Source organism: Cyprinus carpio, chromosome B21 (genome assembly GCF_018340385.1).
Source record: "Cyprinus carpio isolate SPL01 chromosome B21, ASM1834038v1, whole genome shotgun sequence".
NCBI classification, from domain to species: Eukaryota; Metazoa; Chordata; class Actinopteri; order Cypriniformes; family Cyprinidae; genus Cyprinus; species Cyprinus carpio.
The window spans coordinates 13,116,191-13,130,009 of NC_056617.1; the positions used below are offsets into that span (position 1 = coordinate 13,116,191).

General features: G+C 38.0%; 1 protein-coding gene across 11 annotated transcripts in view; it reads right to left on the reverse strand.

The window, feature by feature from the left end:
- dbn1 (drebrin 1) overlaps positions 1 to 9,557 on the reverse strand; it is a 69,896-nt gene extending 60,339 nt beyond the window's left edge. For 2 of the 11 annotated variants that reach the window (XM_042748139.1, XM_042748137.1), the window contains exon 1: positions 9,280 to 9,549. In XM_042748139.1, coding sequence (XP_042604073.1) covers positions 9,280 to 9,362 — 83 coding nt within the window. In that variant the 5' untranslated portion in view covers positions 9,363 to 9,549. Of the gene's footprint in view, positions 1 to 9,279 lie in introns of all 11 variants that reach the window. The other 9 variants (XM_042748148.1, XM_042748138.1, XM_042748144.1 and 6 more) reach the window with 8 other exon arrangements.
- Positions 9,558 to 13,819: the final 4,262 nt, after the last annotated feature.

A 13,819-nucleotide genomic window follows, 5' to 3' on the forward strand; every position in this document is an offset into this window, starting at 1 on the left:
AACTGCGTTAAGCTAACTGAGACTTGTTATAACACTTGTATATCATTGCTCTTTTGTTGATTTTAATTGCTTCCATTGTCCTCATTTGTAAGTAACTGGATAAAAGCGTCTGCTAAATGACTAAATGTAAAAAAAACAGCCAACTAATACACAATTATTAATGAATAATTTCTCCAACTGAATGTATAGGTATGTTGATTCAAGACTATTATAATTAACAAAACTATTTCAAAGACGACTATAAAAGACAAAGAGCAGAGAAAATATTTTCATTGACAAATTTCATTGTGTGTTTTAACGGATGAAAATTACTTAAAAAAAAAAAAAAGCACTAAAACTCATCATTTTCTAAAGATACAAAATGAAACAAAGAGAACAAAAAACAAAGAACTACAACTAAACTGAAACTAACAAAAATCTGAATACATAACACAATTAAGATAAAAATCCAGTGAAATTTTAAAACTATACTATGCACTATAATGACATTACAGAATGGCCACCTGCATGAGAAATTAAAATATTAGTATTTAAAGAGTTTGGCAGATATCTTCACAACTCTAAATATGCAAAAACATCATCTTCATAAAAATATCAGAGTATGTTTAAACCGACAGGGTGAGTACGGCTTTTACCAAATTTGTCTCTCATTTGCTCTATGAACGGGCTCCACTGTAGGAACCGTCTTCAAAGATAAAAGGCTCCTCATGATGTCATTCGGATTCAAAGCCCACCTCTCCTCCCCTGTCTCAGATAGTTCTGAGCTTTCAACCGACACCCACGCTAAGCAAATCATTTCCCATAAATCCCTGAGCCTCATCCACTAACATGAGCCTGGTCCCTGTCAGAGTCATAAATATACATTTTCATAAGGGATCAGAGAACATTTTTCAGCCCAGATTTCAACTGTTGCCATTACGACCGGCTCTCTGCTTAAAATAAGATATTCTAAAATAGAATCCAGGGCAGAAAACTAAAAAAATTCCCTGTATTCATTTTTTTTTTCATTCAAATCGAATACTGAGTGAGATGAGATCTGAGTGTACAATTTCTGAAAGAGAAAGAAATTCATGGTGGTGCTCTACATGGAACATTGTGGAGCATACGTTGTGTTATTAGACCATTCTGCTTTGCAAAGTACTATAGAACTCAGTATGCATTTCATATCTCACATTCAGTCCACAAAAGTTCTCACTCAATCGGATAATTTCCAGAAATTTCACAGACACTTGACATTCTAAGAGAGAAAAGACGAGCTTTAACTGATGCAGATGGTTATTGTAACTCCCCATTGAGAGCCTATAGCGAGATGAATGACCTTGAATGAAGAACAACTCTAAAAAAAGATCCAATCTCAGTAATGCAATGATGTCCACTTATAGATGCTACAAGTAAACCTATGGAGCCAATTTAGTAATGTAGCTCGCTTTCTTGACAATTTCCCACAACTTGTCTGATGCTTGACAGTTATTATTTTTGGTACTTAAAATGCTTTTTTTTTTAATGGAAAAACAATGACGCACAAGATTTATTTTTATAATTTGAGCAGAGAGTGTAATTTTGTAGAGATCAAACAGTAATCAACACCTTCAAGACAGAAGAAGCAAGTGATAATGTACAGTCAGCCAGTCATTATCGCAAAACATGAGAAACGGGGGTCCTTAATGGGTTTATTATGACAAATAGACTGTATATTATCTCACTTACTACAACTTTGCTTAACAAATAAATAAATACATTGAAAATTAAATTCAAATAATTTTACTGCGAAGTGTTAAGAGTGAGCACAAAGTGATATGAGGCATGAATCTATCAATGCTGTGTGTTTCAATTCTCTCACTGAGAGAACTTTTCCATAGACAAAAATAAAATTAACTTTTCAGTTGAACAAACTTAAGTGACCCAAAAACAAACATAATCTGAGCAAACTGTGCCCATGTCCAATTGAATAGAGAGGATGTTTATGCAATTTCACTAGTCTACTTCTAAGAGGTGTGGCCAATGAAGCACTGAATAAAAGTGCGTTTTAAATCTTGCAAGTTAATTCCCTAAACTTGTACATGTTTAATAAGAGAATGGCCTCATTTCAGAAAAATGTAAGATACAAAAAATTGCATCTGTACATCCACTTAGACCTACTTAGAGAAGTAAACTACTTGAGGAGATTGTTTTAACAAGGCTCAGAGAAATGTTTGAACAATTAGTTACTTATTTCCAAGATCAATGTTCTGTCAAATGCTTTAGTTGAAGAATTACAGATTAAACAGAGAAGTGAACCATCACAAATATTCAGCAATAGTGACCACCACACATTGGTCTAAAATAAGACCAACTAACAAAATTGAAATGAATGGACAGACCAATGTCAAAAGACAAAGAGCTTTTTGACGTGGGGAAGTAAGTAGCTGTTAGCAGAGGGAAACTGGGAAATTTATTTTAGCAGAAGAGTTTCCTGATGGGAAGTCCCATCAGGTCAGAACCCAGTGGGATCCCACTCTCTGAAAGCTCATTTTTGTCTAATGAAATTTCGGATAAATCTTTCTTTGTTAATATCAACTTGCTGGTCTGAAGGCATTTTGGAGCTTGCAAGCATTTTGGGTTGAACTTTTTCAGTAGCAAATTTATCACCAGTAGATATATTTCAAGCATTGAGTTTATTGATGCATCCAAAGCACATTAGTGGCGTTGTTATCATCCAAGTATGATCTCATGGTTCTGTCTATCGTTCTGTCCAGATGTAAAAGTGCTGTGTCAGCATAATCATCCTAATCACTGTTTACTGGTTTCTCAATGATGCAGTTAATCCAATGAAAGAGCACTTCCAAAGAAGGTACTGCCAGATGTTCAGCCTCATCACAAGGATGAACATCTGAGAAGAATCGCTCACATCAACCCAGGCCTTTTTTGCTTTGCAGTTATGTCTAGGGAAAAATCCTTTTATGGAACTTTTTGGCCATTAATGTTCTGCAGTATAGAAGTTTAAAAACATTGAGAAACAATGTGCTAGTTTCACTTGATCATATGACATTATTTTAGTTCCACATTCTAGTGTGCAATCAAAAGTGTACATGGTTTTTATAATGATTTTCATTTTGCCAAAACGATCATAAGATTTGTCCATTGTTATCACCTCCATGTGGTGTCTCCACCTTTTGACATGACTTGTCAACACTTCAAACTAGTAAATCAACAGTTTACCACCATTAGCTAAAATCAAAACACAACCAACACAGCCAGAGCAAAACGAATTTTCAGTCTGGTTTCATTTCCAGTAGTTTAAATATGGAATCACATTTGCTGAGGTTATGAAAACAAACCCCCACAAAAAAGTTCTTATTCCTTCTCAAAATCTTCTGCAAATATCAGTCTGCATGTACATGGAAGCTGTAGTTGTAACTAGTTTTGGTTAAAATGCAACATTTCACATATCACACAATGCTCACTTTCATATAGTAAATGCTAAATTAAATGTGTAGTATTCATATGTACAAAACCATTTTTTTTTAAAAATAAACATTAAAAATACAGGAGCCAGACCTGACTAACTGATAATAACATTATTTGTCATAATATCATTAAATTGATTAGTTGTTGAAGTCCTAGTTATAGCTTTGACTTTTATAAATGCTTATTTTTTGACCAAGTAATTAGCATGTTCTAAAATAAATAAATAAATAGTAAAAATTTGAATGTTCAATGATCCTTACCAGCTCATAAAATTTGGACACACATACAACTTTTGTGGACTGGATCTTATCACAATTGGGATGTAGACATGTTCGGACTTCTGGAATGTCAAGGGTCAAGATCCAGGCAAGGGGCCATCTTTGTTATTAAGATATATCACTCACAAGGCGAGTTGAAGGAAAAAGAGACAGCCATGATCTGAATCAGCTGCCTTTCACAGACAGCCCTTGAAGAGTGAAGCCAAAGTATCATCATCTACCCACACAGCACACCACTATGTCTGGAAAGTGATAACACTGCATGTACTTTCTTCAATTACACTGCAGTCAGGCTGCATTTCTTTCAGTATGCATCACAACCGAACTGTTACTCTTACTAGCCTTTCTAAAGAAGAGTACGGCTACGGTAAAGATCAGTTTTCAATCTAATCAAACATTTTTTAAGAGGAAACCACATGACTCATATATCCTCCCCTTCCAATGGCCATTTGCTTGTCCATTAAAGAGACACGAGTAGTTGGAAATACATGACATTACAGCATTAGGCGTGAAACATACTACACATAAAAACTTACATCATGCATCATTACATTCCAGATGACTGCAGTGCTCAACACAAAAATATGTGCAGCATTGTCAACACTGCCACAAGGGGCACTGTAATGGTTATCAGCGTAAAATGATTTTTTATTTTATTTTAATTTTACACTTCTATGATTTTATTAATTAATAGCTTTCCTTTAATCTCATACCACAGTTCCTTCATGAAACACAGACTGGGAAACCTTGAAGTAATGTAATGTTTAATGCACTAGATGTTGTTAATAACAATGAATGGAATATATTTTCTTACTCTTTGCATTTTTATATCAATATGATACAAGATTATCCTATTTAAATCAATGAGTTTGGTCAAAAGTAATCTTAAACTAGTCAGTTTATATTATCTAAAATGTGGAACGTAATGGATTACGTAACCAACTGCGATTTTTGTAATGAAATTTGTAATCAGTAATGGACTACAATTTTTGTAAGTAATCTACTCATCTCTGTGTGCAACTTGTTTTCCAGTAAATATGGTACTTTAAATGTTGAGTAGCTTGTATCTTGGCAAGCTACAGCTGTAATGTAGCCTCCCCAGCACTGGTTCAGCAAGATAAATGACTTGATGATTAAGATAGTGACCTGATGCAGAAGGAATGCAGGCATCAGACTGTGGGACTCTAGAGAGATAAACTCCCTCCAGGTGATGTTGAGGTCTGGACTTCACACCACACTTCTAGAGAAATTGTAACATTTTATAGAGTCTGGTAAAACTCTAAATTTCCAGTCATCTTTGTGGTTTCCCCGACATTTCTTGGCAGCCTAATGCAAACAGAAGAGTTGTCTCTGGAGCTCTTATGTGCTTTCTTTGTGCTCATAAGACCCAAACAAAAACCAAAAAGGCTCGAGCTCAGCTGAAAGAGCAAATTTCTTCTAGCTGAAGAGGCAGTGGCTATATTTTTGGAAATTGTAAATATTGCTGTCTGTTGCATTTGGAAAAAGACACAAGCTGCAGCGCACCAGTGTGACAAGAAGACATTGCTTCTAAAAAACATATTTGTGGAGTCATCTTTTTGGACGATCAAAACACAAGGAAGAAAATCCACAAGATGAGATCTCTTGAATCACTCATATAGAAGGTGATGAGAATTTTGCTTAAATAAATCTCTTTTTTCTCAAGAAAACAACTATGGTCGTCACCTCACAGTTTCAGAAGAGCTTTCAATATAAGAAACTGTAGCTTTCTGAGACACCATAGTCTGCAAACAAAAGTCAGATGTGAGTTCCCATCAATTCACAGCGGCCAACATTACATTTCCTGCTAAATGAACAAGCAATAAAATGTTCTTCTGAGAAGGAGCCAAGCTCCTGAGTAGCGAGGATGACGCTTGCAAATGTTAAAGGGATAGTTCACCCAAAAATTTAAATTCTATCATCATCCTCTCCCTCATGTCATTTTAAACCTGTATAATTTACTTTCTTCTGTGGAACAAGAGAGATTAGTCTCTGCTTAATAAAATACGTTTTCCATGTCTCACATTAAATTTCAGGAGGGAATCTCTCTTTCAATATGCAAGAGTTCTAGTTACATTACTTAAATTTGCTTTAAAAGCAATAATGGATCTTTGCAATTTCTTAAACTGAGTAACTTGCATAAAACAACATTCGATAGATCTGTAAGAATTGGGTTCTTCCTGCCTTTTGCTACTGCAGTGTTACACAAGACATTCTGTGCTGTGATGCCCTGTGGTGCGACTGGGTCCCCACAAATCTCCAATAGCACTTAAGTTAAAGGAGACAGTGTATGCAGGTCCATGCAAGGCTGCATAGTAACTACTGATTGAAATTTAGAAGTCAAAACAGCAATCATGGACATATGAAAAAGGCAATGACCCAACAGGAGTGAAGAAACCATGGGAGAAACGGGTTTCCAGAATCCCAAGAAGCACTTAAAGAGCTAACATAAAGTGACTGGTGACCAGAAGATACTCCACTAGCTTGTACATTCTACATAATTATTCTTGAAGATAATTATCATCAGGTCTGAGGATCACATATCCATATACTTTCTTCAGATCAGCAGCCTGAGCATTCTTTGCAACAATTCTTGTTTGATATTTGAGAGGGCTCTGATATTCAACTCTATCCCGACTAGCTTGGCGTCACCTTTCCTTGTCCAGCTTCAAAAGCCTGTCTTGTCAAAACCCTTCGGCACCCCAGTCCACATATCAAAATCCTTTTTAAAAAGGATGACAGCCCTCGGCCTATAAAGAACATCCTGGAACCAGTCCTCCAACATTACACATGCTCTCAAGAAAATTTGATTTCCATGTCCGATCATGCTTTATGTTTTCAGCTTTGAAACCTTTCCTGAGGTACTGTTGGCACTGAAGATGGTAAGTAAAGTGTTGATGACCCTGTGGGCTTGACCTCATCCTTTAAACAGAGTTTGCCTTGTGTTAAAGGGGTCATATGACGTTGCTAAAAAGAACATTATTTTGTGTATTTGGCGTAATGAAATGTGTTCATGCAGTTCAAGTTTTTGAAGCTCATCGTTCTGAAAAAGCGAGGTGTATGCTTATTGGCCAGCTATCTAGTGCTTTGTGATTGGCTGAATGCCTCAAGCATGTGAAAAAGTCTTTAAATATGTAAACATACTTACAGGCTGTGAGTCAGAAGCGCCAGACTGTCCTTGCAAAGTTGGAACTGCCTCACTTTATTGAAACAGCCTTTGTGCCACAGGCGCATTGTTGGCTACTGGTATAGGAAACAAACCTCATCCTCCATAAAATGCACTGCACACATCTCAATATTTGGGTTGAACAGTTCTGGAACAGTGTTGTAAATACAACGTAACCACTGATTTCTAGTCCTCTTTTGAAAGGCCAAACAAAGTAGTTTCGCTTTCTCAACGAAACACACAGTGTCTCCACAACATGAGGGCGGCGGCAACAGCAAGAATAAAAGTTACGCCTTCTTTGCGTGAACATTTGGGAGGCATTATGCAAATCTTCCCACATCATGATGTAGACATGTGGGGGCGTGTTAAAATGAGCCATTTTAGGAGGGCGTGGTTGACTCTTAACTTTTATAAAGAATATCTCTTTGGATTTGAGACTTTAGTCTTTGCAACTTTACAGATCTTCTTTATGCACCAAGAGCTTATAACACTCCAAAGTAAGAAAGGAAAAATTGAAATCGCATCATATTAGCCCTACAGAGGCTCAACAGTGCAGCATTGGTTGCATTGTAATGCCACATGGATGAATACCAGGAAGAGGAATGTGAGTTAACTCAAACAAGGACAGCCGCACTCGGTGATAAGGTCAACTATGTGGGTATAAAGACTATTGTGAGTTTTGCTTACAGGAAAAAGGAGAGGGTTGTGTTTGTGTCTGGTATAGTCTTGTGGTTTCACGCACGTAGAACAGGAGCATTGTTTGGACCAAAGTTTAAGAGTGAATATAGAGGAAGGCAGCTGTTTACAGAGGCTAAAAGTCTTTGTTGCCCTCACGTCAAGGATGCATAAAGGGGCAAATCTGGGACATCCGTTTATTCTAAGCAATAATCATATAATCAAGCAAATTACAGTGTTGATGCAGAAAACAAACATCTCAGTGAAAACTAAAGAATCTGAATGCTTCTGGAAAAAGGGATTGATTTCATGTCCAGATTTTTTCTTGAAATTGTACCTATTTTTTCTTGCACAATGACATTCAGCTCAAACAGTTGATATTCTTCAGATCTGGTATTTTTGCTAACTAAAGAATTCTTTTGGATCATATGCTTGTCATCAGCAGTCAACCAATATGGATTCAATTCAATTTAAAAAAAATAATTGTTAAGACTGATATCTAGAAAGCAGGGCGGCAGATGACCAATAAACATTTATATTTAGAAATTAAACAATTTAACAGGTTAAATATTGCCAAGTTTCAATACATTTCAATACCAAGTTTCACACACTGCAATACATATGCCATCATATCAAAATTGGATTGTGGTTCAAACTGTGAGACGGCTTCTTCATTAATTAAACTTTCAAAATGGTATGAATGAACACATAAGATCCTGGAATAAAAATGGAATATGATATTAAAAAAAAAAATGTTGTGTCTAATAAAGTACTATATATAGAACTAAGTATCTATAAAAAAGCAAACATTTTTTGAAAATAACCCAAACCAAACTTCTAGGCTGAGGTGCTGAATCAACAATGCTTTACCAGTGATCCAGTTTCATTTCAACACAAAGGGATCAGATACCTAACCTCACTATCCTGAACAGATACAGCCACGAGGGCTATACAAAAAAGCATATACGCCATACAAAGAGCTCAATCACTTTGAGTCAGTAGTTCTTATAACAAAGGTACCATTTCCATCCATTACAAAAGATAAAGATGAGAGTGCATTATAAAAGGATGACAGACTGATAGACAGCTCTTGCCTCGCCCATCCCTGTCCTGCAATGCAAATTGAAAGGAGCTCCAAGAGCCCTGATATACTTTAATCAATAGATATTTAATACGGAAAGCTGCAAATATTTGGGTTTGACATGATCATCTGGACACGGTCTTCCAAATGGCAAATCACAAGTGTTATAGTGTAGACTCCCTTGAACTGAGCAAACAGTACAGAATCCCTTGCACAACTCTCTGGAGGGCAAAGCATGAACTGCAACCTACTGTAGCTAGGAGTAAAGGAGTAAAGCAAATACGCCAGAGAAAGATGCTAATAAATTACAAATGTGTAATTTTACGGTTAAAAAATGTATCCAAGTATGCACTATTAAAACACAATTACCCCCAAACCATCCGAGATTTAAGGCGTATAAATCGATTTATCTTTGGGAAGAAAAAAGAAGAAAAAAAACAGAAAAAAAAAACAGAGCAGAACAAGAGATTCAGCATTCATCCCAGACGCATGCATCCCATTCTGTGCACCCATCCGCATACAGATATAATGCAAGTTTTATCCTTTTCTATGCAACACAGTAACATCATACTATAATAAAGGAGTTAGTTTAAGTCTGGTTTTATTTTTCTTACCAGTCGGTTGCCGACGTCTCGCTGATAACGTCCTGGTAGGCTGTTAAGAGGGCCAGTCTGTTCTTGCTGAGATTTACAGCCATGTTGCTGCCACTGCAATCATCCAGACCAGTGTAGCGGTGATGATGAGGAACGCGAGATTCACTGCGGAGCGCGAGAAGAGGTGGAGAGATGTTGCACGCCGAACAAAGAAACGCTGCTGCTGCTGCTGCTCTGCTGCGCTACGCTGCACGGTCCTAGCGCCCCACTGGAGAAATCACAAGATCCAGGGGGCGTGGTTGGATCCACATCTAGGAGGTGGAGATTGGTAGGTTTAGGTCGAGCGGCAACCTCCCGCTCTCTTTAGTGAAGCCAACAAGAAAGTGAATAAAACTGCAACTCATCGACTGGCCGCTTGAGGCTGGCTGCAAAAGGGAGTCAGTCCCATAGACTCCCCATGTTAAAATGCCCAAATTTACAGCAGAAAAAAACGTTTACAGCCTGGTTCAAAAAATGATGTTGGTCTATATAGCTAATTTTTAACTAAATGACAACCCACATGAGTGACAATTTTATATAACTCATCCGTTTAAATTATATTAAGCCTTAAAGTTCTGCATAATTAAGGGCGTGGCCACTTGAGTGACAGGTGGATTGCCGCTGCTGACACTGCCGTCGAGCTAGGTGGGCGTGGCTTCATCAACCAGCTCCCGCCTTTTTTCCCATTTGCAATTATCCGGGAGAGACGCTTGGTGACGCGCTGACAAGATGGCAACGGCCTGCTCCGCCCACTATGAGCTTCAAAAATGCTCTTCAGGAATCTACGGGTGACGTAACGGACGTAATACAGTCTATGGTTTAGGTATATGTCAGGCGGGAGGAGTTGGATTTGGATCTTGTGTTCTGCACTGATGGGCTACTGGCCCCAGTGTTCAGTGCGTTCTAATGTTCAGAACAGCTACAATTTGGTTTGGTCAAATTTAGCAAAATACATGGATATAATGGATTTAAAAATATGATGTTCTAAATATAATAATTAATATATTGTTCTTATACAGGTCCTTCTCAAAAAATTAGCATATTGTGAAAAAGTTCATTATTTTCCATAATGTAATGATAAAAATTAAACTTTCATATATTTTAGATTCATTGCACACCAACTGAAGTATTTCAGGTCTTTTATTGTTTTAATACTGATGATTTTGGCATACAGCTCATGAAAACCCAAAATTCCTATCTCAAAAAATTAGCATATTTCATCCGACCAATAAAAGAAAAGTGTTTTTAAATACAAAAAAAGTCAACCTTCAAAAAATTATGTTCAGTTATGCACTCAATACTTGGTCGGGAATCCTTTTGCAGAAATGACTGCTTCAATGTGGCGTGGCATGGAGGCAATCAGCCTGTGGCACTGCTGAGGTGTTATGGAGGCCCAGGATGCTTCGATAGCGGCCTTAAGCTCATCCAGAGTGTTGGGTCTTGCGTCTCTCAACTTTCTCTTCACAATATCCCACAGATTCTCTATGGGGGTTCAGGTCAGGAGAGTTGGCAGGCCAATTGAGCACAGTAATACCATGGTCAGTAAACCATTTACCCGTGGTTTTGGCACTGTGAGCAGGTGCCAGGTCGTGCTGAAAAACGAAATCTTCATCTCCATAAAGCTTTTCAGCAGATGGAAGCATGAAGTGCTCCAAAATCTCCTGATAGCTAGCTGCATTGACCCTGCCCTTGATAAAACACAGTGGGCCAACACCAGCAGCTGACATGGCACCCCAGACCATCACTGACTGTGGGTACTTGACACTGGACTTCAGGCATTTTGGCATTTCCTTCTCCCCAGTCTTCCTCCAGACTCTGGCACCTTGATTTCCGAATGACATGCAAAATTTGCTTTCATCCGAAAAAACGTACTTTGGACCACTGAGCAACAGTCCAGTGCTGCTTCTCTGTAGCCCAGGTCAGGCGCTTCTCTGCCGCTGTTTCTGGTTCAAAAACACACGCCCTGTGCACGGTGGCTCTGGATGTTTCTACTCCAGACTCAGTCCACTGCTTCCGCAGGTCCCCCAAGGTCTGGAATCGGTCCTTCTCCACAATCTTCCTCAGGGTCCGGTCACCTCATGATGGCCTTCTGGACAGCAGTCAGGTCGGCAGTCTTACCCATGATTGCGGTTTTGAGTAATGAACCAGGCTGGGGAGTTTTTAAAAGCCTCAGGAATCTTTTGCAGGTGTTTAGAGTTAATTAGTTGATTCAGATGATTAGGTTAATAGCTCGTTTAGAGAACCTTTTCATGATATGCTAATTTTTTTGAGATAGGAATTTTGGGGTTTTCATGAGCTGTATGCCAAAATCATCAGTATTAAAACAATAAAAGACCTGAAATATTTCAGTTGGTGTGCAATGAATCTAAAATATATGAAAGTTAAATTTTTATCATTACATTTTGGAAAATAATGAACTTTTTCACAATATGCTAATTTTTTGAGAAGGACCTGTATATATTAATTAAAATGTTAGGGTCAGTAACATTGTTTATTTATTTATTTTTTTAACTAATACTTCTATTCAGAAAGAATAAACTGATCAAAAGTGACTATAAAGGCATGTATAATATTACAAAACAGTTCCAAATAAAGGCTGAATCAAGTGTCCTCAAATGTTAATAAGCAAAACTGTTAAGAAGCAAGTGTTTAAAAAAAATAAAAAATTTAAGCACCGATTCAGAATATAAGAATAATTTCTGAAGGATCATGTAACATTGAAGACAAAAGGATAGCTTTGTCATTACAGGAGAAATGACATTTTAAACTAGATAAAAAAGTTTGTCAAGACAAACTTTAAGTTGGCTTGAGAAAGCTGGACCATAACGTTTGAAAAAGTTTGAAAAGATAAAAAAGCTTAAGAAGTTTAAAAAGTTTTAAGTTTGATTGTTTTCAGTCTGAAATTGTTTGAAGTTTAAAGTAGTTGTAAAGCTTAAAGTTTGAATGTTTGAAGGCAATACAGTCTGTCAGAGATTGCATGGGTACTTGGGGTGTTTACTAGAGCGGTTGCTAGGCTACTCAGGATAGTTGCTAGGGTTTTGCTATGCGGTTGCTATGGTACCCAGGATGGTTGTTAGGTTGTTGCTTTGTGGTTGCTAGTGTACCCGGAGCAGTTTCTAAGGTGTTGCTATGTGGTTGCTAAGGTACCTAGGACGGTTGCTTAGGTGTTTCCATGCAGTTGCTAAGGTACTCGGGGTGGTTGCTAAGGTGTTGCTATGTGGTTGCTAGGGTACACGGGGCAGTTGCTAAGGCATTGCTATACTGTTGCTAGGGTGTTGATATGTGGTTGTTAGGCTACCCAGGGTGGTGGCCAAGGTGTTTCTATGTGGTTGCTAAGGTACTCAGGGTGGTTGCTAAGGTGTTGCTATGCAGTTGCTAGGGTGTTGCTATGAGGTTGCTAAGGTACCCGGGGTGGTTGCTAAGGTGTTGCTATGAAGTTGCTAGGGTGTTGCTATGAGGTTGCTAAGGTACCCGGGGTGGTTGCTAAGGTGTTGCTATGTGGTTGTTAGGGTACCCAAGGTGGTTGCTAAGGTCTTGCTATGCGGTTGCTAGGGTACCCGGTGTGGTTGCTAAGGTGTTGCTATGTGATCGCTAGGGTACCTGGGGCAGTTGCCAAGGCGTTGCTATGCAGTTGCTAGGGTGTTTCTATGTGGTTGCTAGGATACTCAGGGCGGTTGCTAAGGTGTTTCTATGCGTTTGCTAAGGTACTTGGGGTGGTTGATAGGGTGTCGCTATGCAGTTGCTAGGGTACCCGGGGTGGTTGCTAAGGTGTTGCTATGCGGTTGCTAGGGTACCCGGGCGGTTGCTAAGGTGTTGCTACACTGTTTCTAGGGTACCCAGGGTGGTTGCTAGGGTACTTGGGGTGGTTGCTAAGGTGTTGCTAGGGTACTCAGGGTGGTTGCTAAGTTGGTTGGACAAGTTGATAGATAGATAGATAGATAGATAGATAGATAGATAGATAGATAGATAGATAGATAGATAGATAAGATTGAATGAGTTTGAATGGGTTAGAAATAGTACATAGATAGCATGTCTGATTGAGTCTAATGGGCTTCAGTCGGCTTGAGTTTGGAGTCTGTAGAGTTAAAGCTGTAGGAGGAGTTAGAGTTGATAATTTCAGTCTCAGAAGAAAAAGAAGAAGAAGAAGAAGAAGAAGAAGTTTAAGAAGCATTTCAGTAAGTTGGCTTTCTCAAGCCAACTTAAATCTATTAAAATAAATTTAACGGTTTAAACAATAATGAATATAATGCATATATATCCCGTTAAAACAAAAATATTATAAATATATAAATATTTAAATGAGTCAAAATAATTAAAGTTTGCAAAAATGGACAGCATTATAGCAAAGCCCATAAATCATAGAGCTGTACAGTCAAGTAATTAAGCGGACCTGTCCCTCTTATCTCAGAGGTCTCTGCGATAAGTCTCTTATAAGATTTATAAGAAAATATTTCCTTTATCATATTTGACATTAGATGTCCACTGGGACACAAGAAGCTTTCCAGTTGTCTGTATGGGGGAT